At 38.2% G+C, this 24,670-nt stretch overlaps 2 protein-coding genes and 1 long non-coding RNA gene across 4 annotated transcripts in view; all 3 read left to right on the plus strand.

Annotated features, from left to right (window-relative positions):
- The first annotated feature begins 342 nt into the window (after positions 1-342).
- LOC149046541 (MAM domain-containing glycosylphosphatidylinositol anchor protein 2-like) lies at positions 343-8,414 on the plus strand. The gene is made up of 5 exons (XM_089202589.1): positions 343-1,116; positions 6,606-6,734; positions 7,408-7,664; positions 7,847-7,970; positions 8,281-8,414. The coding sequence occupies exons 1-5, from the start codon at positions 948-950 to the stop codon at positions 8,412-8,414; spliced, it is 813 nt and encodes a 270-aa protein (XP_089058715.1). The 5' UTR covers positions 343-947.
- On the plus strand, positions 2,875-4,672 carry LOC149046542 (uncharacterized). Of its 2 annotated transcripts, XR_016186141.1 has the most exons (4): positions 2,875-3,361; positions 3,440-3,507; positions 3,675-3,716; positions 3,993-4,672. It is a non-coding gene; the product is annotated as an uncharacterized LOC149046542 (long non-coding RNA). The 2 variants fall into 2 exon arrangements; XR_016186142.1 differs by lacking the exon at positions 3,440-3,507.
- A 319-nt stretch (positions 8,415-8,733) lies between the features above and the next one.
- LOC113685629 (uncharacterized) overlaps positions 8,734-24,670 on the plus strand; it is a 43,368-nt gene continuing 27,431 nt past the window's right edge. Inside the window, exons 1-28 of the mRNA XM_089205018.1 lie at positions 8,734-8,966; positions 9,216-9,330; positions 9,494-9,619; positions 9,864-10,123; positions 10,496-10,586; positions 10,837-11,223; positions 11,637-12,065; positions 12,255-12,890; positions 13,397-13,705; positions 14,419-14,709; positions 14,994-15,398; positions 16,754-16,863; positions 17,062-17,353; positions 17,618-17,814; positions 18,098-18,273; positions 18,373-18,545; positions 18,943-19,023; positions 19,683-19,858; positions 20,366-20,438; positions 20,563-20,649; positions 20,975-21,231; positions 21,369-21,477; positions 21,744-21,965; positions 22,086-22,199; positions 22,655-22,735; positions 22,958-23,095; positions 23,411-23,661; positions 23,973-24,072. Coding sequence (XP_089061144.1) covers positions 8,889-8,966; positions 9,216-9,330; positions 9,494-9,619; positions 9,864-10,123; positions 10,496-10,586; positions 10,837-11,223; positions 11,637-12,065; positions 12,255-12,890; positions 13,397-13,705; positions 14,419-14,709; positions 14,994-15,398; positions 16,754-16,863; positions 17,062-17,353; positions 17,618-17,814; positions 18,098-18,273; positions 18,373-18,545; positions 18,943-19,023; positions 19,683-19,858; positions 20,366-20,438; positions 20,563-20,649; positions 20,975-21,231; positions 21,369-21,477; positions 21,744-21,965; positions 22,086-22,199; positions 22,655-22,735; positions 22,958-23,095; positions 23,411-23,661; positions 23,973-24,072 — 5,764 coding nt within the window. The 5' untranslated portion in view covers positions 8,734-8,888. The remainder of the gene's footprint in view (positions 8,967-9,215; positions 9,331-9,493; positions 9,620-9,863; positions 10,124-10,495; positions 10,587-10,836; positions 11,224-11,636; positions 12,066-12,254; positions 12,891-13,396; positions 13,706-14,418; positions 14,710-14,993; positions 15,399-16,753; positions 16,864-17,061; positions 17,354-17,617; positions 17,815-18,097; positions 18,274-18,372; positions 18,546-18,942; positions 19,024-19,682; positions 19,859-20,365; positions 20,439-20,562; positions 20,650-20,974; positions 21,232-21,368; positions 21,478-21,743; positions 21,966-22,085; positions 22,200-22,654; positions 22,736-22,957; positions 23,096-23,410; positions 23,662-23,972; positions 24,073-24,670) is intronic.

The raw sequence follows: 24,670 nt of genomic DNA on the forward strand, positions 1-24,670 counted from the left end.
AAATAATGTATCAGAACTTGTAAACAACCTTGCCCGGAAATTAATTGATTTTGAACAGACACACTTCACCGATCTACATAACGAGTAACGTGTCGTAAGTCTCAGGCGGGCGAGGAATCAGGCAAACTCTCCGGCGTTTAGGCCATTAAGAATAAAACCAAAATCATTCCTCTGTGTCTTCCCCTTTGTCAAGTTTGTACACGGTAACTAGGTGAATGTATGATCAGGTGTTAAACATCGAAATTTGGGTCATTTTATACTTTGCAACAGTCTCTGTTTCATCCAGAAATCCTCTCCTCAGTGACATGCAATTACTTAAAAAGGTTTTTTTTCTTTCTGAGATGGCTCTTCCTTTCCGAAGTTCAAATTCAAACATAGCAGCACTCTTGTTATCCGCAAGTCTTTGAAGTTTCGGCGAGAAACCGTGGGCTGTTTATGTAACATTGCTTGTTTAGATTAAGACTCTAAAACGCACCTACTCTTTTAACGTGTCTGGGGTGTCTAACCGGTTTTCTTATTTTTTCCTGAAGAGTTTTTTTTAAAACCATCTTATGGGTGGAGGGCAGGTGAGGAACTGAACGATACTGTATTTTCGCGCGGAAATGGTTTTCATCTTCAAATGTTTAGACAGCATGCATCCGTGTTTTAGTTGTAACTAATAACGTGTCAAGATAAAGTGGCTCTGATTATGCATGAAAATTAGTTTCCACCAGGCGGTCTTTCAAAGTTCAATTTCAAATTGTCCTTGTTTGGAAACTAGTTGCAAGTGTGCTTTACGACAATTGGATACGTTGAGGCCGCCTACTGATATTTTTTAATTGAGTTCCCTTCTAGCTAAATAGTATCACGAGAACACCGGTCACATCTTTTTTTTTTGTTCACGGTGCCAACGCCGACCGAAGTCGATCAATTTGCGTCATGCAAATTTTAAAAGTATTGACTAGTAAATGACGGCGTTTGAATTGAAACGAGTATTTCTATTCCAGAGCGTGCATCAACTTGCTGGAATGATGCTTCCAGTTATCCAGGGAACACATTTGCTTCTTGCCAGCTTCTTTGTGATGATTGCCACTGTTTTTCCCTTCCAAGCAGGAGGCTATTCAAAAGACATCACCGGTAAGTTTTATCTCTTGATTGTAAAAAAATCCAAGTGGAAGCTGGTAAAAATTATCTGTTCTGTTCAATTAGCAACCAAAAAAGCGTGAAAGCCTCTATGTAATCTACGAGCAGAATTATTACCGTCTTGAGAAACTGCTTCTCTCTTGTTTTCCGTCTATAACCTATTTTTCGGTGTTACAGAGAATCGAAGTGTAAGGGATTGTCAAACAATTATTACGTGCGTCATAAAGGAGGTAATAAAAGATATGATGGTATTAGAGGTCTGTAGCTGTTTGGTCAAATACAGCAAAGAAAGGAAAATTTCATTGACTTTTCTTCCTTTCTTACAAACCAGTTAACTTCAAATTTGTTCGCTACGATTTGCTACAGAAATATTGCAATGAATAGAATTAGGGGGGTGTCGATGTACTTATTATGAGGAATTTCAACCTTAAAACGTAATTTTCTCTGTTTGTTTTGTCTATCACGGCACTCACCAAAGTAATGTATGTAATTTATTTTGTTTAAACGCTCTCGAGGCAATGTTAATTCAAAGTATTAACCGGTTTTATATCTTACCGCGAATTGATATGTAATTGCGTGAATTTGAAATCTAAATGAAACATCTCGAATGCAAATAAATGAAAATCATCCCGATGTTAACTATTCACTAAACGGTTGGAAGTTTATCATAATTTTTCCAGTGAGGAGCTTTTCAAAATTTAGTGAGATTTGATTATGTTGAAAGATTCTCTTTGCGACTATAATTTTAGAGATTTGCTTCGGTGGTTTACCGCGAGGTGGGCCAACCGCGCAGTCAGTCAGTTTTGAATTTATATATTCTCGACCGCGGTGCCGTATATTTGCTTTGAAAGTAAACATTATATATCATGTGTCTCTTTTAGTTTTTTTATTTTTCTGTCTTGCCTAACTGATATCTCACGATGATAGATCCACAGTTCAGATACTACACAGTACACTGTAAAATGAAAAGAGCCAAATTGACCCCAAAAGCCAAATTGGCCCCAATTTCTCGAGGGCCAGTTTGGCCCATCAAGGTTCGTTTTGGACTATTTGAGCCAAAACGGGCGTGACAAGTACCATTTCGACCCCTCCAAAATCTGAATTGGCCCCTATGAATTCTACTTTGGAACTTTTTCTCAATTTGGCCCTTCCAAGAGCCAAGTAGGATAGACCAATTTGGCCCCAACGAGGTGCAATTTTTGAAAAAAAAAGAAAATGTGAAAATAATTTTCTTATTTCGACCATATTTCGTTCCCTATACTATTCCTTATAAAGTGTTCAAATTTTCAACGGTTCCTCTCGTAACTGAACACCGAGTCACGCAACGAATTAATCGTTGGCTTTTTCTCGAGACGTGAGCGTGAGCTGGCTGTGATGGCATTAGTCGAACCTAGACCACGTGCGTCGGAAACAATAATGAATTATAGCAGCGAATTCGTCACTGAAGAAGCTGTTTCTTGACTACAGTCGCATGGAATGAGACTTAAGAAAGGAAAGGTAGGCAAAAGAAATTTCTTAACAACGTATTTTACTGCAACTTTACATTCACAAACTTGACCGCTCCATTGATCTTTGTTCGTATCTTATCTTGCAGAAAAAGACGGTTGCGGTGGCCAAGATCTCCTTGCGATCGCCCAAGATGCAGACGTACCAAGGCACTACATCCCTATTATAAAAGAGCGTCTAAACCTCAAGAAATTGATTGCAATGAACGCTGAACCTAGAGATGACACGAGTTCTTCGTCGGTACGATAATTAATTTTCCCACCAGAGAATTTGACGCATGAATGGTTCGCCTCTTCTCCCGAGTCTTGTTGAGTCTCAGCGGTTTCGCAACTAAAGTCACGTGATCAAATTTTGGCGCCGAGAGATAGAGACGGTTACAGTTCGAATACTGCATTTGCACAAGATGGATTTAACTTATTTCAAGATTCTCTGATTTTAGGATCTCTCACTCTGAATTCTTAATCTTTTTCTTGAAAAGATGAACTGATATTTTTATGTCTATGTCTTTGTTTGCATCCACTTAAGCTGATATTTTGGCTATCACTCTTTCAGCGTGCAGAATCAAGTCCTTCGAGTAAGACGGTTCAAACGTCGATTGATGATTCAGAAAACATCAGCGATTATGAAAATTTAGAGGTGACATTGGCACCGAAAGAAATGGGTAAATCAATATTATAAATCGCTCAAGGATCTCTGTTTTATGGACGAGGCGACAGAACTGAGCACTGTCTAAGTAAGTTCTTGTATATTAAACTTAGCAGGATGGTGAAGAGTACATTATCGACTACTTTCTTTCGATTATATCCTAAAGGAAAACACACAAGGTGCCAGTTGGTCAGTTAAAGATGACAAATCTCGGGGATTGCACCTACAAAAATGGCGAGATTTGCTTTATTTTTATTGAAATATACTAGATATGTATTTACTTGCACCATACATAAAACAAAGTAAACCCAATTTTTAAATCTGGTAAATTAAAAAATTAGTGAATTGATAGGATGTTATCAGACAGTTTAATTTTTTTGAAAACAAATATTTACCTACAGGTTCCTCCTGAATGGCTTTCGAAATTCCAACTACCATCGAGGGTAAGAAACTTTTCTTTGTTTTGTTTTTTAAGTCTACAAGCAATCCTTATTTATTCATGAATACTGAACTAAAACTGAAGTGCATAGATGTATGATTTCTTTTCTTGATAAGTACATATACAGTTTGGTGAAAATACATCATTGATGATCACCATTATTGTGTTTTTACTTCTTATGCACAGTTTGCTTACAAATATTTTGCAACTTTGTAGTTGCAAAAATTTACTGTTCTCTGACAACAAATTAATTTGCTCATTTGTTTGTTTTTTTGTACAGTTCTCTGCCTCAGTAGAGTTGGATACCCAGAAGGGATATCTCATCAGCAGTACTCTGAGCAACAGTGGATTGCAAAAAAAAATTATTGCAGAGTATCCTTGTATGGTTAGCAGGATACTAGACCAAGTTGACTTGGAAACTGAATGGATTGGTATGGTCTAAAAATCTATTGCTTCACCTCTTCTGCTTGCAGTGAAGAGAGACAATTTTGTGGTGCTGAATCTCTTGCCTTAAAATAAAAAGTTGCAAAATAATCACTCTCACCTTTTAAGTTCATGACCTTTGTTCTTGTGTGTTTGTCATCACATGCATTTAATGAAGTTGTGACCATTTTGGAGGTACAAGTCCAAAAAACTGCTACTTTGGTACTAAGATGAACAGCAAAAATTTCTGAGCCCATTTGCCAATGAAGTCCAGATACAAAGGTTCAAGTACTTTGGGGTTGTATTAATTTTGCCTTTTTGTTTAGTTTTTTTGATTTTGCAATTTTTTAAAATATTCCTGTTGTCAAACCATTAGATAAATATTGGACATAGAATAGCTGATTTTTTTCAGATATTTTGGGAGTCATACATTAGTTTTTCAAGTCTTGAATGGGAGACAAATTACACACATTGAGCTAAACTTCCACTTCCATTTCTGGTGTTTTAGCTTATAGTTTTAGAAAAACAATATGTATATATAAATATATGTAAATGTGGGGGTAGAGTCTACCTTGGCATAAAGTGCTCAATGCTGTGGTAGTAGAGCTAAGTATACATAAGTTAAAGAATTAAAGAGGACACATCAATTCTCTGTGACTCAAAATTTCGCACCTAAGCGCTTGTCAGACAGAACTTTTCTGTCTGACAAGCACTTAGGCACAAAACTCAGTCACAGAGAATTGATGCATCCTCTTTAATTCTTTAACTTAAGTGTGTATATATATATATATATTCCTTTTTTCTGGCTACAGGCACTTTTTGCACTTTGGCTTGATTTTAATGTGGTTGTAAAACTTGTTTTTATTGCATAGAGTAGCTGATGTTGATTCAGCAATCAGAGATTATGTCCAGCACAAATTTTAATTGTTGGAGATCTTCAGTACATCAATCACCTGAATATAGTAACAGAGGGAAGTGTAATTTGTCACTTCTCATAAGAAAAGATTCTTGATGCTCTCATTGGGTTACTTGGATTATTTATATTTTCTTACAATCGGTCAAAGGCAATTTTGACTTTTTTTAGAGCAAGCATTGCTTGAAATTGGGCACAGGCAGACTCTTGTCACTGTTTCCTCTATTTTCAATGACTTGGCAAATGCCTGCGGTAGTACTTGCTGATAGTTTATATTTTGATAATATCTAGAGTAGTAATATGAGTGCATGTATTCTCACATCCACTGGAAGAATACTCTTTGCTGCTCTAAGGCTCTTTGTTTTTCATATGCACAAATCAAACAAGATCTATATTCTTGTGCAGGAACTGGACCATTTGTTGCCTCTGTTTTATTTTGATAACTTTCTGTACTTTAAATCAGTCTTAATTATAAGTTGCTTTACATTACCACATTTGCTAAGTCATTGAAAAGGGAAGCTTTACTCACAAGTGTCTCTTGGGTGTAATTTCTTGCAATGCTTGCACTGTTAAGAAGTATACTGATTTAGGGAAGAGATCTATTTTAGAAAATGGTTGAATTAATGTTAAATATGTATGTATGTTATATTCTTTCACATGATGTTTCAAAGTTTGTCTGTTTTATACCACAATTAAGATTCTTAATAACTGTCAAATCAGGTAGCATAAAAGGTTTTTACAGAAACAATATCTAGAAGCTAATAAATGAGTGTTTGAAAGATAAAGTATGTGGTGTATTTTCATTATTTGAATGTAAGGGGGAAAATCAGCATGGAGAGGAAAGAGCCCTCTACTTCTGAAGTGGCCCACAATGGAGCTGAATTGGCTCTTTTTAAAGGTGCCATTTGTGAGAGGGCTGAAATTTCGGGGGCTGTTTTGGCCCCTATAAATTTCAAAGTGGCCCCTGTATTTTTCAATTTCACCCTTCACATGGTCCAATTTGGCCCCTACAACGGGGTCAATTCAGCCCCAAAATTGGTGCCAAAAACAGCCCCATTTCAATGGGGCTGAATTGACCCTAAGCAAGTGCCAAACTGGACTCACTCGTTTTGGCCCCATTTTTGGGGCCAAATCAGCTCTTTTAATTTTACAGTGTAGGTGCTAAAAGTGTCTTTAAATAGGCACAGGTGGCAAGAAACAGCAGAAACGGTTACACATTATGAATTAGCTGTAAATTTGTCTAGTTATGGTCGCTCCACTCGACACCCTGTATGTATCGTGCTAATTTGCGCCTTCACGATTAGCAGCCAAGATCAATTCAAAATTGTGAGGATATTTTTGGATCTTCGATGACGTTGGGGGCCTGGGGGTAATTCTCCATGGTACCCTACGTTCCACTAATTTATTTTCAACTGGTAATACTGAAGCCATAGCTTATTTTATAAGGAAACTCAGTTTAAGGCTATATTGGTATTCTTTTAAATTAAGGTAAAGGCTCAAACAGGTTTCCCTCAGCAATCAAAAGGATTATGCTCTTTTGGTATTATCGTTCACTAGGGAACTGCACCTTCGATGAGAGAACATTCTGCAGCTGGTCCAATGAAAGATACACCGACCATTTCGATTGGGTACTTGGACAAGGAAGTTCTCTAAGCAGTGACACTGGACCAATCACTGACTACGCAGGTACATTAGATGTTTCATTTTTCTGCGCAATGTACCCTTTGAAATAAGGTACCGTCTGGAAACTTTATATCCTGATAAAGTTAAGACCTTACATGTATCTTAATGATTCGCGAGTTAACTGCCGAAATTATGCCATTTTCATATGAAGAGATGGACCGTACACGCAGTATGATTGGGTCTTACTCATGATCTATTGAAGGACAGACGACGATGTCATCATTAACAGCTTTTAACTTTTTCTATCAAACGAAACAAACAGATTCCATGTTGCCGCGCGTCTGTCTACCAATAGATAGATCCCAGAAGACATCAAAATATGGCGGGAACAACAGTGGCGTACTTATCTGCACTTCGGGTGCAGATATTTTTGTTATACAGAATATTCACAAGGTTTTAAGGTTTTCCACGTGTATTCTTCACTGATGAAACATAGCATTACACCATTTTTTTATACGCATGGCCCGACTCACACGCAAAAAATATTTTTGCTTACGTCACATGACGTCTATCAGGATATCCAGTCCTCTGCCGTGAGAACACTTGACTATTAACATAAATTCCCTTAGAAAACAAGGGAATACCATTACTTAACATTTCAACCACGTTTTGACGTGTTCTATTATTGAGCGTATATCTGTTAAATTAATAAGGGATGTATTTTACGCTTCCACAGAAAACGGCTCGTATATCTACATTCAAACGTTATCCCCTCGAAAGTACGACGAGAAGGCCAAACTGAAAAGCCCGTGGATGAGAGGGCCACTGCGGATGACATTTTTTTACTCCATGTACGGCAGCACCATTGAGACTCTCTCTGTATATGTTATAATCAACGGCAGTGAATCCAGGATATGGAGTCGTCATGGGAACCGCTCATCGCGCGATTGGATCAAAGGCTGCGTGGCTATAAGCAACGAAGGAACTTATCAGGTAGTTCAACTACGTTTTTCCCTAAGAAAACAATAACACTAAGACTTTGGGAAATGGACCGAGTGCTTTTTATTCTTCATCAGGGAAGGCCCAAAGGTTTTCCAGGTTTTCCACAATTTAAGTTGCATAAGGATCTATAATTCATGACTGGACCCTTACCATGTCGTCTTATCTGCTCACAGGTAGTAATAGAGGGCATTGCAGGCGTGACTTTTGCATCAAGCATTGCAGTTGATGAACTCATTTTCAGTGAGAACCTAACATGCGTTTCAGATGGTGACACTACTCCATCTGAACTCTTTAAAGGTAATGCTGCCCTTGTGCTGCTAAACAAGAAGCAGTTTGGCTTGAACTGTATTAATTAGGATTCTTTTCACTTGCATCGAGAATACTCGTGTCACTTCTTAATGAGTCAGACTGATTTCTCAAGGCAAAATGTCAGGGAAGAAAACGTTCCCTTCACCTATAACCTCATAGTAAAATGAAAACCCTTGCTTCTCTGAAAGCGGTAAACGTAAGTTGTTCTTAACAACAACTGATGTAAATACGATGTGAATTAATCTAGCAATTGCTGTCCGAGACCGCATTTTATCGCCATTTTTTGATGCAATTTCAGTGAACTGCACCTTTAAAGAGAGTTTTTGTGGATGGCGAAATCTATTTGCACCTTGGGATCAAATCGACTGGAGGAGAGGATCAGAAAACTCAAGGGAACAAATTGAAGCGAGCCGTAATCTCACTGGCAAGTAAAAGACGCCACCGCTATTGTATTTTTATTGTCCAGCACCTACACAAAATGCTCAACTTTACGGGCATTGATGGTTTCACCATTGACACCACCATTCAACTACTTCTGATATGTTTACCTTTGATGAAGCCGTTATTCCTTAATGAAAAGAAAAAAGTCCATCAACTTAATTACGAATTATCCTTGTCACCTGACGTATTCTGATTAATTGTCGAAGAAAGCCAAGGTGTTTTATGATGTAATATTCAGCTACCATTATTAATTCTGTGCTTATGCCTTTCTTTTCAGTATCAAGAGGAAAAAAAATTATTTACATCGAAGAATCACAACCTGACAAAGTATATCAGACCGCTCAGTTATCGAGTCCATTTATTCGGGGACCAAAATGTTTCCGCTTCTCTTATCGCCTTTCCGGACGTGAGGTGGGAAGGCTGGATGTCTTCCTTCAACTTCGAGGGCAACAAGAAGATTACTTGATGTGGAATAAGTCAGGAGATCAGGGAAGTCAGTGGATAAAGGCTAGCGTCGATATCGGTTATACTGACGAGTGTCAGGTACACACATTCTAAAGGCAGGAAACAATGAGATTATGTTTACTCTTCTTTACTCTTCTGCATAGATTATATCTGTCACTGTGGTAAAAAACAATAAGGAGTAGTGCTCCCAGTCCTGGTAGTTCAAGTTGGCTGCAAGTGTCAACCCTCTCCACAGATAGCCTTTTCAAGCAATTAGATTAGACTGCACTGTCACAAAATAAGTAAATAAATAAATAGATATGATTTCAAGGATAATTCTTATCACAGATTGTCCTGCAAGCAACAGTTGGCAAAAATTGCACAAGTCGTATAGCCGTCTATGATGTCAACTTAGTTGATGGACTATGCCATGACGAGAGGGAATTTAGCACCGACGTACAAGGTTCTTGTCATTCTTCTGTTCAAAGTATTAAAGAACCATTTATGATCCTCTTGTCGCTTGTTTTTCGATGGTCTGTCATAAAATGCACATTTTCCGAGCTTTCGTTATAACTTTCTTATTTGTCAACTTTTAGGATAACGGCTATCTCATCTCTTATTTTTAGGGAATTGTAACTTCGATAATAACATGTGCTTTTGGAGGGGCGATTTAAATTTTATCTTCGCATGGAGAAGAAACCAAGGCAGGACATTAAGCTTTCAGACTGGACCCAGCGGGGACCATACTTCAGGTAAAACGAAATAAATAGTACTTGTGAAAACTTGTGTTTCAGCATGTGGGGTGAATCACTTTAAGCAGAGATCGAAGATATAAAGTTTAATCTAAGCGGTCCTAACATAATTGATTTTTACCCTGCGTGCTCAAAAACGAATGAATGAAGATTTAGCAACTGAATCAGAAAAATTAGATCGTCCTAGTATTTGCCACTCAAAATGAAGAATTCGTGCATTTAATACTAGTTTTTCTTTCGAAAGGATCTGGTCATTACATTTATATTGAAACATCGAGACCCAGAAAGATGGGAGACACTGCAAGGCTAACGAGTCCGTGGCTGCGAGGACCACATTGCATGACCTTCTACTACCACATTTATGGCTCTTCCATGGGATGTGTTGCCGTGTACATAAGAAGACAGGGTGCAGACAGTCTACAACCGCTTTGGCTGAGGTCCAAGAATCAAGGAAACAGATGGATTCAAGGGCAAGTTAGCATAAACGATACTTCAAGTTTTCAGGTGGGATGTCACGATTTGAATCATAGCCTTTGCCTAAGGTGGCTACAGTCAAACTAGATTTCTCGTTTCCGCTATAAAGTGAGTTCTCTAATGACTTCTGCCATTTAATTGCGCTGTTAATAATAACAGTCTTCCAAAGTATACAGATTCCGTTGGAATTTGTAAATCAAGGCATGCATTACATAACAGTCTGACAGGTTCAAAACTCAGGGAGATTAAACGTTGGCTGCGACATCGTTCTCCAATGAAAATAGGACTTCCACGATTTTCAACAAACAGGAGAGCTTTGATATACAATACACGTTGTCTCTCACCCTGTTTACGTGAGATTGCATAATAGCTAGGAAGTTTATTTTTCTTTTTCATTTCTAGATAATAATTGATGGCATTACAGGCACAAGCTATCGTGGAGACGCAGCCTTAGACGACTTCGCCTTTCAACACGGACTTTGTCACCAATTAAGTACGGCAAGATAAATATCTTTTCCGGCTCTATAGAAAATAATTTGGGCCCACGATTGGGGCGTTTACTTAATTGTTTTATCTATCGAGCAGTACCTTAATATAGTTTTGTTTAGTTTTGTGTTTGTTGTGTAACTGCTGAAATTTGGTAGGTTAGTTTAGCCGTTTAAAACTTCGACAAGAATCGCTGTGAGGCAGACTTAGACTTATGAAAACATGATCCATGATTCCATTTGAATTTATTATTTTAGGTGAAGCAACGTTCTACGTGTCTTCCCTTAAGGGAAACGATTTCAGAATATCCACAAGACCTTCTGGAGACAATCTCTACACCGACGAATTCCGATTCGTTATCGAACATCCACAAGGAAATCCGATAGAGAAGGCTTATTTCATCTACCCCCATGCAAAGGGACATAGCTTCGTTACCACAAAGCTAGATATTTCTAACTATAAAAACTATCCCTTGGATGTAGCTGTCCTCAATCACAAAGAGTTGTCAACGAATTGTAGTAGGATTTTCTTCATTAGCAGAGATAGGGCTGAGCCTATGATAACTCTTGAAGATCCCGGTCTTAAGGATTATTGCAAATGCAAGGCGAATTTCTCTTTTTATGCCTGCGATGTGGTTCAATCAGGTGAAGAAGTGAAAAAGTCTGTTTAAGTTAAAACTCAAACAGATTTCTTTTAACTATATACTTTAAGGAAGCAAGTAGATTTCTCTGCCCCCAATTTTTTTTGTTTTTTGCGCCATAGGATTTCAAAAGAGATGTTGAGGACAAGGTTGAAGATCTCTATGCAATTAATGGGAGGTCGTCGACATGATTATTTTCAATTTTTTCACTTATATTAAAAAAGACACCATTAAAATAAATATTCACTAATTCTAAGACGAGAGCTATGTATCAAAATAAGACAAACAAGGAGTTGTTCTTTTAAGAGCGTGACTCAGTTATCAATATGAATCATCTGTCGCAGTAACGTATATTATTTTGCGTGTTTAAACTAGAGAAGTTACAATGGGAAAAATCCATGAAAAATTTTTTTGCAGGTAGCCGTTCTATTTCTGGATGTGAACCTGGTTGGTACAAACTAGGACAAGCATGTTTTATGTTTTACTTCCAATCATCCAGGCAGTGGCGGTTTGCCCGAAACCTGTGTCACAAACAGAAGAGCGAAATCGCTATAGTCAATAGTGCAGAGCAACTAGAGGCCCTTGCAGATCAGAGGAAAAAACTCCAGCGTGAATATCGCGGTCTTACCCTTGGTCTTGATAGCAACCTACGTTGGGTTTGGATAGATGGTGAGAATGCAAAGAGTAACAAAAATCTATGGGGGCCATGGCAACCAAGCGGAGATGGTAAATGTGGAGCTTTCTTAAATGCAATTGGATGGAGTTCAAACTGGGCTGGGTACGGATGGCGCTGGAACGATCTATCCTGCACGGGCCGTAAAGGATATATTTGTGAGGAACTGTTAGGTATGCGTTACATATTGGTGGCTAGTACATAAAGGTGTTTTTAGTTTGTTGAAATTCCTCCGAGCTACCTTTTTCAAAAAAACTTCTCGCAATAGTTATTTGTGCAACATAAAGATTGTTTTCATCTGTTCATTAGAAAGTCGATGGAAGAATATTGTTCACGTATCACAAATTTGTTTATTTTCCAAGACGTCCCCCTTCCTGTGGCTCTCTTTTCTACCAGTCCAACCGATGGAGTTGTTGACCTGAGTCCAAATGGAGCCACTAAAGCAGTATCTAATAACATCACGCTGACGAGAGGTCCCTTGGGTAATCCAGTTGGTTCCTTTCTCCTCAGTGATTTGAATAACAGCTACGTGGAAGTTGAAAATGAGGGAGAACTCGATACAAGGTTTTCGATGAGTGTTTTTGCATGGGTGCACCCTGACGAGTCTGCCTTTGGTGCTGGTCCGATATATGATTACGGTTGCTCGATGTGGGTTTTTCCTTCAACTTGGGGACTTGAAATTCGTTATATGGTGAGAGATCGTTCTAATATTCACCTATTGCGTAAGGATGGTGTTATCAAAATAAATGAGTGGAATTTTATAGGGACCACGTACGATTATCACACAGGCGTTGCGTCTGTGTGGGTGAATGACAGCGTGGTTATGAACAAGTCTATTGGATCCAACGTGGAATTGGCAACTCAAAGAAATCTTACGATAGGAGCGTCTAACAACCGTGAGGTACAATTTTATGGCAAAGTTTCCTGCTTGCAGTTCTACGCTCAAGCATTGTCCGTGGATCAAATTATGAAGATAAGGGCAAGATGCAATCAAACCAGTAAGCATGTCTAATAATGTCTCTGTTTGGGGCTTGTTTTCCCAAAAGCACAAAATTTTTTCCCAGTGATATTGTTCCAAGAACCAGCCAATTTTTATTTTAATTGACCTTGTTGCGTTTCTTGTATAAGTCTCTTTTAGAATAGAGCGTTTTAAATTCGCCTCTCTTTTTATTTTCTTTCTCTTTTTATGTCTTTCTCTCTTCCTCTTCTCGATTTCTTTGATTAATCTAATCTGCCCTTGTAGGCAATGCTCGACATGCAGCTGCATAACATACAGACTCGACGTAAGTCACTTATTCTTGACACGTTTACAAGTTTGGAGACACCTCTTTCGGTGGTTCTGTCATGTATGGTCTTTTATACATGATAGGATAATACTTCACTCAACTCAACTCGTCAACCTGGTGCCTTTGGAATAGTTTTTCCTAGTGTAGGTCATCCAGGAACTATATTTATGTTGAAGACCTTGAAGATTTATTCTAACTTAATACCTCTGTACCTTTAGTATTACCTACGACTTCACCAGATTACAAAACCGTGGGATGCTATCGAGACACAAGCAATCGTGCAATTCCAAATTTAGAAGACGCTGACCCTTTATTGGTCGGTGCCTACCAGGACCGTGAAAACGCGATCGAAAAGTGCGCCCTCGCAGCTCGCAAAAGGGGTTTTCGCATGTTTGCACTTCAGAATGGCGGGTGGTGTGCAGCCAGTGTCACAGCAGAAGAAACGTTTAACAAATATGGTAAGAGCAATCGTTGCCGAGGCGATGGCAAAGGAGGACCCTGGTCAAACGATGTTTACATTATTCAAGGTTGGTCGATTTGATCCACGTAACGTGACAGTTTGTGTTCCACAACCTCATAATTAAAGATTTCTTCTTGTATTATCGGGGAAAAAGAATCCATTTTTGAGCAGTTCTAACACATCAAGAAAATGGGCACTGATGGCAAAAGAGAAAGATTTGTTTTATTTCACAAGTCGGGGTCAGAGTTGTTGGGCAGGAATTGAAATAGCGGATTGCGTGACAAGGTTTAAGATTCATTACCTTACCTTCGTTTGTAAAGTTAGTCTTTGAAATTTCAGAACCCTCTCAGTTATGTGACTAATGTATACTTTTTAAAGACGGCTTTAGAAAATAAATGGTACTTCTCTTTTACATGGAATAAAAGGCATTTCCGTTAATGACGAATATTCAGCCTCACAAGTAATATTTGATCTATGATGCTGGTTTTTCCCTAAGCATGTTTTTAGGTGTTCTTGCCCTATGCAATGATGCTGATTTATACAAATAAGTGATGCATAACATACAAACAACAAATATTATTGAATTGTCGACTTAATGTAGTTCTAAGTCTAAGGTTTTTGCCACATGGTTTCTTCGGATCGTTGCGGTATGGCAAAACCTTCTCGCTAAACCAGATATTAGCCATGCTTTTTACTAACTGATAAAACACCAGGCACGTCACTCGTCTGTTCAGTTAAACTCAGTTACTTTCCAGTGACGAAACTGTTTTAATTGAATAGATTATGTAAATGTGGGGTGCTACAGAGACGACTCTTCCATTCGTGCAGTTCCGGACTTAGAAAGAACAGACCCTGTCTTGGATGGAAATTACCGTGTACGTCAGAACGCAGTTGAAAAGTGTGCTATTGTGGCTCGCAAAAGAGGTTTCCGCATGTTTGCAATTCAAGATCATGGGCAGTGCTTATCCAGTGCTACGGCAGGAGAAACGTTCGATAAGTATGGCAAGAGTGATAAATGCAGTGAAGACGGCAAAGGAGGGCCTTGGGCAAACAATGTTTACGCATTTAGAGGTGGGGAAGATCTCTTTTGACACATGTACATTCATGGGTCAATTGGAAATTATCTAGTTTAGTACTTAAGCCAAATAAGATTACTGAATTATAGATATTGTCGTTGATGAGAACATTTCAAACATTAACAAGCCACTGTTATCGACTGAGTAAGCCCAATTCTGAAACTAAAGTGAAACAGAATAACCCGTGATTCTAATTCCCTGATAACTGTGGCGTGTATTACAATAAAAAACCATAGGATGGTTCTATTGACAAGATTATTTGTTTCTTTTTCCATGAAGTTTCTCAATCATGGTGCCGTCAGGGCTTTTTTCCCCTTCATGGCGGTTGCTATTTGATATATTCCCCAAAAGAACTTAATTGGCAACAGGCTTTGGAGCGGTGCAATCGAAGTGGTGGAACCTTGGCCAAGATAACTCGTGAGGGTTTGAGATCTACTTTCTCCAATTTATTAGAAGAAATAAGACGCTTGAAGCCATATTATAACAATTTCTTCATTGGACTGTTGAGCAAGGAAGAGTGGACATGGATAGATGGCAGCCCGTTAAATAGCTCATTGTGGAAGCCAGGATATCCAACAACAATTCAAAAAACCCGTAGCTGTGGTTATCTGGCTGGTGGCTCATCGGGGATAAAGAGTGGTGCATGTACATGGAAGAGGTACCCACTGTGTCAGAAAAAAGTTGGTGAGTTGCTATGGTCAACTCCTTAGTTACATGCTAACGATTTGATATCGGTAAATGCTTCCTTTTTTCCTTTTTCTTAATATAGTTTTTTAAGTTGCCTAATTTTGGCTTACCAACGCCAAATTCAGGGAATTTTTTAATTTCTGTCTCGCACCAAATATATACACACATATACATTAACTTATTCTTCAGGGGATTTTAATCACAAGAATATACGTAGCCATCGTTAATAGCACAAGTTAAAGATGCAACCTCTGCTTTAAAGAAAAATTACTGATTATCTGCCGACCTGAATATCATCCCTTAACAAACGAAATGAAGTTGTGTCTTCATGCCGCCACAGAAACAAATGGTTGCTGGTAAACAGCTAAACAAAACATCTAAATTTACCGCCACATCAGTTATGCACATTTTATAGTATATTAACGATGGTTACGATGGTTTTATATATATATATATATATATATATATATAATCTTGATTATAGTTTATCCTTGCGGTATAGTGCTCGATGCGTTCGCAGAACGTGGAATATCTGAAAGTTGGACAAATCAATAAGACGTAACTTTTCTGTGACTCTGAGTTTCACGCTTACGCGATCATCAGACAGATTTTAATGAAGAATATACCTCACTTAGTTTACATATATATACAGTAGTTAGTTAATTAGTAATTCTATTGTAATCTGGTGTCGATGTTCACTAGGGAGTATTTGTTCTCATGGCGGCATCTGGAATTTGAATTAATTCAGCTCTTCTGTTAAGGTTCCTTGCTTTGTCGGCTTTAATAATGTAGAGTTTTTCAGTTAGGCAGAGGTTACATCGTCTGGAAATATTGTTGTAGGCGCTTGCTGAAGAGATGATAAACCAGCTTATTTTGTAGTTTTCAATGTTGTCCTTGAGTTTTCAGATGTGTTTTGCTAGTTCGGTGCGGTTGGCGTATTTTCTGTTACGGAATGATAGTTTATGTTGCGTATATCGTTGTTTGAATGTTCCTTCAGTTAGTCCGATGTAGTTCTTTCCTGTGTCGTATTTGTCTGTGGTTACGTTGGCTTTGTAGATTACACTTATTGTGAGGCAGTTGTTGTCTAGCGGGCATTAGTTTTTTTTTCTACAGTTGCATCCGTTTGGCGGTGTGGTGTTGTTGTTGAAAAGGATTTTCTTGTTGTTGTTGTTGATGTTGCCCATGTTCGGCATGCAGCTGTAGCTGACTTTCACGTTGTTCTTGTTGAAGACGGGGTGCACAAACCACAATCTGTATACTCGTCCTTGGGATTTTGCAAACCTCTCGAACATTCATAACAATTAAGAAGTTTCATTGCTAGATACAACTGTGACATTTTTACTAAATTATAGAAGGGTCATTATCAAACCGGAGTTTGACGAGAAGTTCAAGCATTTTGCAGCCATTTGAACCTATCCTGGCCATAGATCTATCTTACTCTACTTGCTTTCGTTCTTTGAAGGTAAGTAATGACACTGATTACTTAATTGGCGAGTGAATTCTGTTGTAGAGTTTCTCCACTTCTTCTGGATCGAAAGCTGTAACAGAATTTTCTTTCCTTAAGTGAAAATAGATGCATAGAAATATCACATGTTCTGGCTTGACCAAAATATTTTTCTCCGTGTTTTATATATTGCTTTTAACGCTCTTTTCGGTTTAGGAATCAAATCCCTGGTGGCAAGCAACCCTTGACAAACCGCTGTATGTCGTTTCTGTTTCAATAACCGACAAAATCGATTGCTGTCCACGAGACTCTGGAATCATCAATGTTAGTGTGACAACCAGTGAAACTGACTTGTCTCCAACATGTTCCAAATCGATGGCGTATGATGGAACGACACATGAATTCAGTTTTGATTGCTCACCACCCGCGCTTGGAAATCATGTAAAAATAACGTTGACGGGTGATAATGTCACGTTAGTTCTCTGCCATGTTGCCGTGGAAACAATTGGTAAATTATAAAAGATTTCTCTCTTTCTTTATTTTTTTGCCCGTTGGTCCTTTTTGGTGAGGGAAAGAATGAAGCTAATTTAGCTTATTTTACATTCTTTGGTATCAGCCTTCGCACTTGCTTATAATCTTTTGATAGAGATGAGCTAACGTGATGTAAGATTATTCCATTCATCTATTCCATTCAGCAATTTTACTTTGGCCTGTTTCAAGTAAAACTGGACGTGAGAGTAAACACATTTGTTTAATGTTTGACTTAATATAGAGTCGACCCGAGAGGTACACGGAGTTTTACGTGAAGGATGGTACAATAAACGCGAATATGACTCCAAAAAGACGTCGTCTATGCGTGAACATCCTCTTATTCAAGGTTCACCTGAAAGCCGGATTATTTTGAGGGATTTTGATGCACCAATAAATCTGGCAGAGAACTATGTTCAAAGATTGACAAGTTACCTACAGGTATAATCTCATCAAAGCAAACGTATTTTTGCTCTTACCTGAGATCAATTGCAAGGCTTTTGAAGCGCTGTAAGGTACACTTTTCCTTTCGAAAAGTAGAGAGTATCTCAATTGAAAGGTAGTATGAACGAATGACTGTAATCATGCCTTTTTGACATATTAAGATTAAGTTCATTGTCGCTGATGCTGCTGTTTATGTTGTTGGTGCTATCGCTTTTTGATTTAAAAAATATATATTTGTTAAAATTTGACCGAACAAGCCAATTATGAAATACTGTTTCAGGTTTCTCTGAGCGGAAATTACACTTTTTATGCCGCGTGCGACGACATGTGTGAGTTATGGAAGTATGATGTCACAGAGACAGGCATCAGAAGAGTTGAAATAGAATCTGGGGAAAGTGTGACGCCCCAACCAATTGTTTATGTTAAAAGATGGACACGTTATCGCCAATGGGACAAGTAAGTGATGTGCAAGCAGTACATTACTATGATAATTATTTTGGTGACATTTTTAGTTGTTATCAGAACTGATATACTCTAATTACTTTGTTATTGAAGGTACCCAGAGCAAACATCTCAGCCAATCGTCCTTAAAAAGTGTCGCTTTTATCGAATGGTGATCTTCGGTAGAGAAAAAGGTGGCAACGATCACATATCTGTGGGCATGCGTAACCCAAATGGGGAATATGAACGGCCTATTACTGGGGAAAGACTGTTTTGGACTAAACCAGGTAGGGACATTCTGAAGTTACAAAAAGAGTTACAAAAAGAAAATCTGAATCGTTCATTTGGTTAAAGCAGAAAAAGGAAACGCACAAGGAAACAACGTGAAAGAGAAAAACATGAACAGAGAGGGTTTCGTACTCATAAAAAAGAAGACAAACAAGCACACACAGAAACAAAACAGACTGTTTAATACAACGAGTTATCTATGTCTCTCTCTTGGATCCAGTCATCTTTAGCATGAAGCTGAAGCTCATAGCTTCTCCTAGAAGCTACTGGAATTTCTTTTATTCGGTGCCACTGATTAAACAAAGAAACAAAAGAAAAAAGACGTATTAGGAGACAAATATCTTCATTTCTTATGCTTTTTTCGATTGAAGTGTAAAATTTTATTTCTATTCAAAGGGACGCGTATTTTAGAAATGTCACTTACGAATCACAAGACATCGATATCTGCCTTCGTTGGGTCAAATTTACTCATAACAGGTTGGTTTATTGATATTGCCCTACATCTACAAGGATTCTCTCACTTATATTGAAAATATGGGGAATCGGAAAGATTTAAGTGATCATGTGGCAATCAACCCCTCTAAAGGAAGTGGGAGCTCTCTACTATCAAGACGGATCTTGATAAGATATAATGGTACTTAGTGGCCACACTTTTTACTAACAGTGAAAAAGTGGTCCGAGTTACAAAAAGAAAAAAAAAAAAAGAAATTAAAAGAAACAGCTTCTTTTGTTCCAATTTCTTTACATAAATTATCATCATCTGATTGAAAAAAGTTCTTGGCCGGTACGGTGTGACGTTCAGAAATATATCAATTAAAGAATACCTTTGAGAGAGATTTCCCAGAAGTCTCTGAGCTGAGACGCAACACTGCGTCGAAAAAGCCTCGAACAACCCTTTCATAAGCATTTGATGATTGCTAACTCGGAAGGCGTGGTTAGGATTAACTTTACGAGAGAAGGACGGTAGACTATCAGTTTAGACTTGCGAATGGAACTTTAAACTCGATGATCAATCAGTTTGCACTCATATTTTGGGAGGTAACTAATGAATCTATTCTCATAAGTTTAAGTTTCGCCATGTAAAGATGTAGACGGTAGAATAGGTTCATCATACAACATATTTGGCCAAATTATAGGATATTACAAGTTTTGCTGTGAGGGAGTCTATTGTCCTGATTGCCCACTGGAACTGAACATCTCCAGCCTCGGACAAAATCTAACAGTGAACTCAGCAGTGAGCCTGTCCTGTGTTAACACATCATTTGAGGTAGTTTTTAACACGATCGATCAACCTGGAAATTTTACTGTGAAGGTGAGAAGCCCTCATTTAAGTAGCTGTCATCATTTAAGTGATGACTCCATTGCATTTATGGCAAGAAAATTAACGAGACACCGTGGCATGCTTATTTGTAAAATTTGGCAAGAATATGAATCATAATGAAGCAAATGAATGATAGACTTTGAAATTGTAGGGGTTTGTTTTTCATCACCGTTTTATTTTGAATAACTTGTCATCGGCATAAGTAGAAATACATTGGTCTGAACTATTTAAGAGTATGTCGACCCCATCACCCTACAAATAGAAGTAAAACAAACGCACGTAGTCGAATCTTTGTGGCCCACACTACATCTTGAGACGAACGAGAGTAGTGCATTACTTTTGCATTAACCAGGTTGGATGACCATAAATCATTCATTTGATAAGGACACAGCCTTAAGGTAAAGCTAAGTGGTGCGTGTATGAACGATAAGCCTCACTGAACTGGAACCTGTTATGTCTTGAAGTAATACCTAACCCATACGCTGTGACTATTTTCAGGCCAGCTATTCATTTGTGGAACATCCAGAGGAGATTTTCGAGGAGCGAGTTTTGGGACAAGTAGGTCTAAAAGGTATCTCCTTTTGCATTATTATATAGGATTACAAGAATTACAAGAATTAAAGTGTCTGTGTGAATCCGCCGTGGTGCTCTTTAACCGCCGCTAACGGAGATATTTTTTTGTGTTTCCTTAACAGCGGTGGTGCTAGAAGAATGCAACTTCGAGTCTAGAAAATGCGACTGGACTAGCCCACATGCAAATTCCAAGTGGAAGCTCTTTCCTGGTACGAAATCTTTAAAACACTTCAGTAAGCTTAAGTACTTAAGAAAAGAAGGGCAGTACTGCGAGCAACAGTTAAGTTTTTTTTGTAATTGACTTGCTTTTCCTGGTAACAAAGAATAATCGTTAGAATAAAATTATTTCGCTATAAACCATTCCCTAAAAGAAATAAAGTTTGAATAATAAGGCTAAATTAAGGAGATCTGAATTCAATTGGCAGATTGTGATCCTAAATTCAGAATTTTTTTGGTTAAACGTCGCTACGAATAGAAAAAAGCATTAAAAAACATTTCATGCTATGAAATTTATTGTACACATTTTTATCCTAGACGATTTTGCATACATTAATGGCCCTTACAAAGCGCAGTTACAGAGTCCACCATTACCATGGGAACCATTTCATCGAGTCGTTGGCTTGTGCTTACGGTTCACTTACCGTATACCTTTTAAATCAAAGTCAACCATAAAAGTTCTTCTTCGAGAACCAAGAAAAGAGGAGCTAATTTTAGCATGGCAGCTCAGGGGATACTATGGTAAAGAATGGTCAGAGGCTGAGGTGTCTTTGCCCAGCGTAGCAGCAGTTCAGGTCTGTGAGTTATGACGATGAAATTTATTCGATTGAACTCTTCATTTATTTCCAGAGTTCATATTCATTTTTTTTATGAATCTTTGACATTTGCTATGATAGGTGATGATACGTACTTCATTAATCTCTTTGTCTAGATTATATTTGAGGGAGAAGGCTTTCTTCATAACCAAGTAAATGCAGCAATCAAGAACGTGATTGTAACCACCGAGGAATGTGGCTTGCTACCATACTTTGCAAAACCAGGTTATATTTTCCGCTTTTCTTTTCTTTTCTTTTTTGTGTGTTGCTGGTTTTGAGTATGACAAGATTGAGTTAACCTTAAACCAAAAAAAACAAAAACAAAAACACAACAAAAAAGGGAGCAATTGTCACTGACGTTACCAATTCTTTGAATTCATATTGAATAAAAAAGGTATATTAAGTTTGCATGCATCTGATGGATGATAAAGAGAAAAGAAAGGAAAAAACCATATGTTTTCTTAGCTTTAATTGATCACATTGGTTTTCAGGTTTTAGTTGCGGGAATAAACAGTTTCAATGCAAGAATGGCGAATGTGTCAAGGAAAATTTGCGATGTGATGGCGACTTTGCTTGTACCGATGATTCGGATGAAGATAATTGTGAATGTCCCTCCAATAAGTTCGCTTGTCTGGATGGAAAATGTCTTCCAGCATCAGCTGTATGTAACGGTATAAATGACTGCTCTAATGGGGATGATGAAAATAACTGCCGTGAGTAAATCTGCCTTCGCCATCCACTTTTTGAGTCTTGATTTCATTAAAGTGAAACCCACTATTTGCCATTCCCATCTGAGTAGCATTTCCACATAGTTTGGAATTACTGCTTTTTAGGAAATAGGTGCCCCTTTAAGCATCACTGTCTTGATGGATCATGCATTGATTGGTCAGAGACCTGTATTCAAGAGCCTTCCTGCAAGGATAGAACTAACACAGCATCAGTATGCGGTAAGTAAGGCAAAGAAAACTTCTTAACCATCAAGGTCTATTTTTTGAAATGACTCGTTCTTGTATCGAGGGCCTGAGATTTCAGGCCTCTGTTTTGATCTCGTCGTAATCCATTTATCGCTGAAAGATTACAAAATAAGCTATGTGAGCCACAAACGGACATGATCACAAGGTGTTAGACAAAAAAGCGTCATCTTCGGGAAATTATGGCTATTATTTTCGGGTCTATTAGCGTAATGGACGACAGCGATGTTTTTGAAATGTTCTAATTGCTAGAGGTCTCCAATATGTAAATTTTTGTCTTTATCGAATGCTCATGAACTTGTGAAGACAAATAAGAATCTATTACGGAGGGAAACTTTTGCTTACGTGGAACAAAATTCTCAACAACTAATTGTTAGAGCTTAACAGTGAAGTAGGTAGCATGTTTCACAGAGTCAATAATTCCATTGCAGGATATGGGAAATGCCGCCTTAACGACTTAGCGTGTTCATCCAAAGAGTCCAAAGAACCAACAAGATGTAAATCTTTCAGAAGTAAGTCCATGGCTTTGTGTTGCCAATATAGCGTATAAATAAACTCAAATTTACCGCAGAGAGAAGAATATTGCTGATTGTAGGGCACATTCGCCAGCGGTGGCTTGTCACCGTAACGTTAGGGCAACAAAGATAGAGTGAAGACCGATAAATTTCTGAGATTATATATCGGGAGTCACGATAATCCATTAGGCATTTCCTAACTGCTGTAATTTCAAACAGGTTTTTGCAATTTCGAAAATGACTTGTGCCAACTTAATCCGGATATGAATGCCACTTTCCAATGGACCACAGCTTCAGGTGAAACACCAACGGAGAAGACTGGGCCAAGTTATGATCATAGCACGTTAAGCAAAGACGGTAAGAGGCGAAATGAAATGTTCCTCTTACGTAGGAAAACAAATAATATCGATCAGGTTAAAACAGTGCATCTTACTTAAAATCCTTACCTAGCTTGTTTTGCATGGTGCAGTACGCTCAAGTTAGTACGACGGCACATTCTCCTTGTGACCTCTGTGTTGGGAAAGTTATGCCTTATATTAGTTTGGTGCCTTTATCATCACGCGTGCACTTTTACTTTACGGTCACTCACACTTTCTTCGGTGCTCTCACAAGAAAGGGAATTTGGAATAAATTACACAAAGAAAGTAATGGAGAACATTTGTTACTTCATAGGGTCGTATATCCATATCGAAGCTTCTCCGCAACGCTCTAGGGACGTGGCAAGGTTGTTAAGCAAATGGATGGAATCCAACCAATCAGCTTGTGTTCAGTTTTGGTATCATATGTACGGGTCAGGTGTCGGTAATCTGAGCTTTTATTTGAAGACTAATCAATCCGAGATATTAGTTTGGAGACTGTCAAGCAATCAAGGGGATCGCTGGAAGTTTGGTCAATTTTCTCTGATCAGTGAAAAGGCTCATAGGGTAAGTTATACTAAGCTTCCGAAGTGCAGTATCTTTCGTTTGAAACTGTAATCTTTACTTTTATTTTTATGGCTGGAACTGTTCTCATTGTCTGAAAATCTAATTGAACAAGCAGCTGCCAAAGCATGCACATAAGTGTAAATTGATCTGATTATTTCAAGACGGGTTAATTTATTCGCTGATCTTGGCTTGGTGGTGAGCGGTTCTTAGTAATTCGCTTTCTTTTGACGTACATTGAATTATATGGAGAATAATAACGTTAATGAGAATGTTTCCACAATTTATGTACTTTTTTTATGCTGTTTGCAAAGTTTGTCGTAGAAGGGACGACTGGTGATGGACGGGAAGGTGACATTGCGATAGATGATATGTCTGTGCTGGATGGAAACTGTAAGAAGATTATTGCACAAGGTATGGATTAAAACGCACAGTGGGAAAGCAAAGCAATACAATAAAAACATTACTTGAAATAATTTTTTTTAACGCCGCTACAGTTCTTTTATACTCCTGAAATATTTCGAGGCGGCTTCTTTAGTGATCTTCTGATAAAATTTGCAGCGCACTTGGCGTAGCCCCATACCTCAGCAAATCTGGTAACCTGTTCGGCTGAACAATTTTGGTCGTAACGCGATGTTCGTCGTCCGTCCTTCTGTATTCTCGTTCACCCGAAATGACAAATTATACTTTGCATAAGCGAAAAGCTGCAGTTTACACATGGCTATTTATCAGTAGAAGTGAAAGTGGATGAAGTTAAGCGCTTGCGTAAGTCTATGACCAGCTCGTAGACCAAAGGTGCATGTGCCACTAAATGTTGTTGTAACTATATGGAGTGCAAAAATTCGAGATCTGCCTTACATAATGTAAGCACAAGTTAGACCTATTGGGCATCTTCGTGGGAGAGTAGTCTTGGACTAACAAACTTTGCTGTTTCAATGCAACATCGACCCAACCAATCTAGCTTTAGGTATATTACTGTCCACTCACGAGAGTTTACTTTAAAATGGAAGAG

The sequence above is a fragment of the Pocillopora damicornis genome, chromosome 4, assembly GCF_964200805.1.
Source record: "Pocillopora damicornis chromosome 4, jaPocDami1.2, whole genome shotgun sequence".
Taxonomy (NCBI): domain Eukaryota; kingdom Metazoa; phylum Cnidaria; class Anthozoa; order Scleractinia; family Pocilloporidae; genus Pocillopora; species Pocillopora damicornis.

What these genes read in the sequence shown, in the direction of transcription:
- LOC149046541 (XM_089202589.1), top strand. Translation starts at nt 948, where the DNA reads ATGACGGCGTTTGAATTGAAACGAGTATTTCTATTCCAGAGCGTGCAT. An exon ending in GCAACGAAGGAACTTATCAG is followed by an intron (nt 7,665 to 7,846) that starts GTAGTTCAACTA and finishes ATCTGCTCACAG; the next exon opens with GTAGTAATAGAGGGCATTGC. An exon ending in TCCATCTGAACTCTTTAAAG is followed by an intron (nt 7,971 to 8,280) that starts GTAATGCTGCCC and finishes ATGCAATTTCAG; the next exon opens with TGAACTGCACCTTTAAAGAG.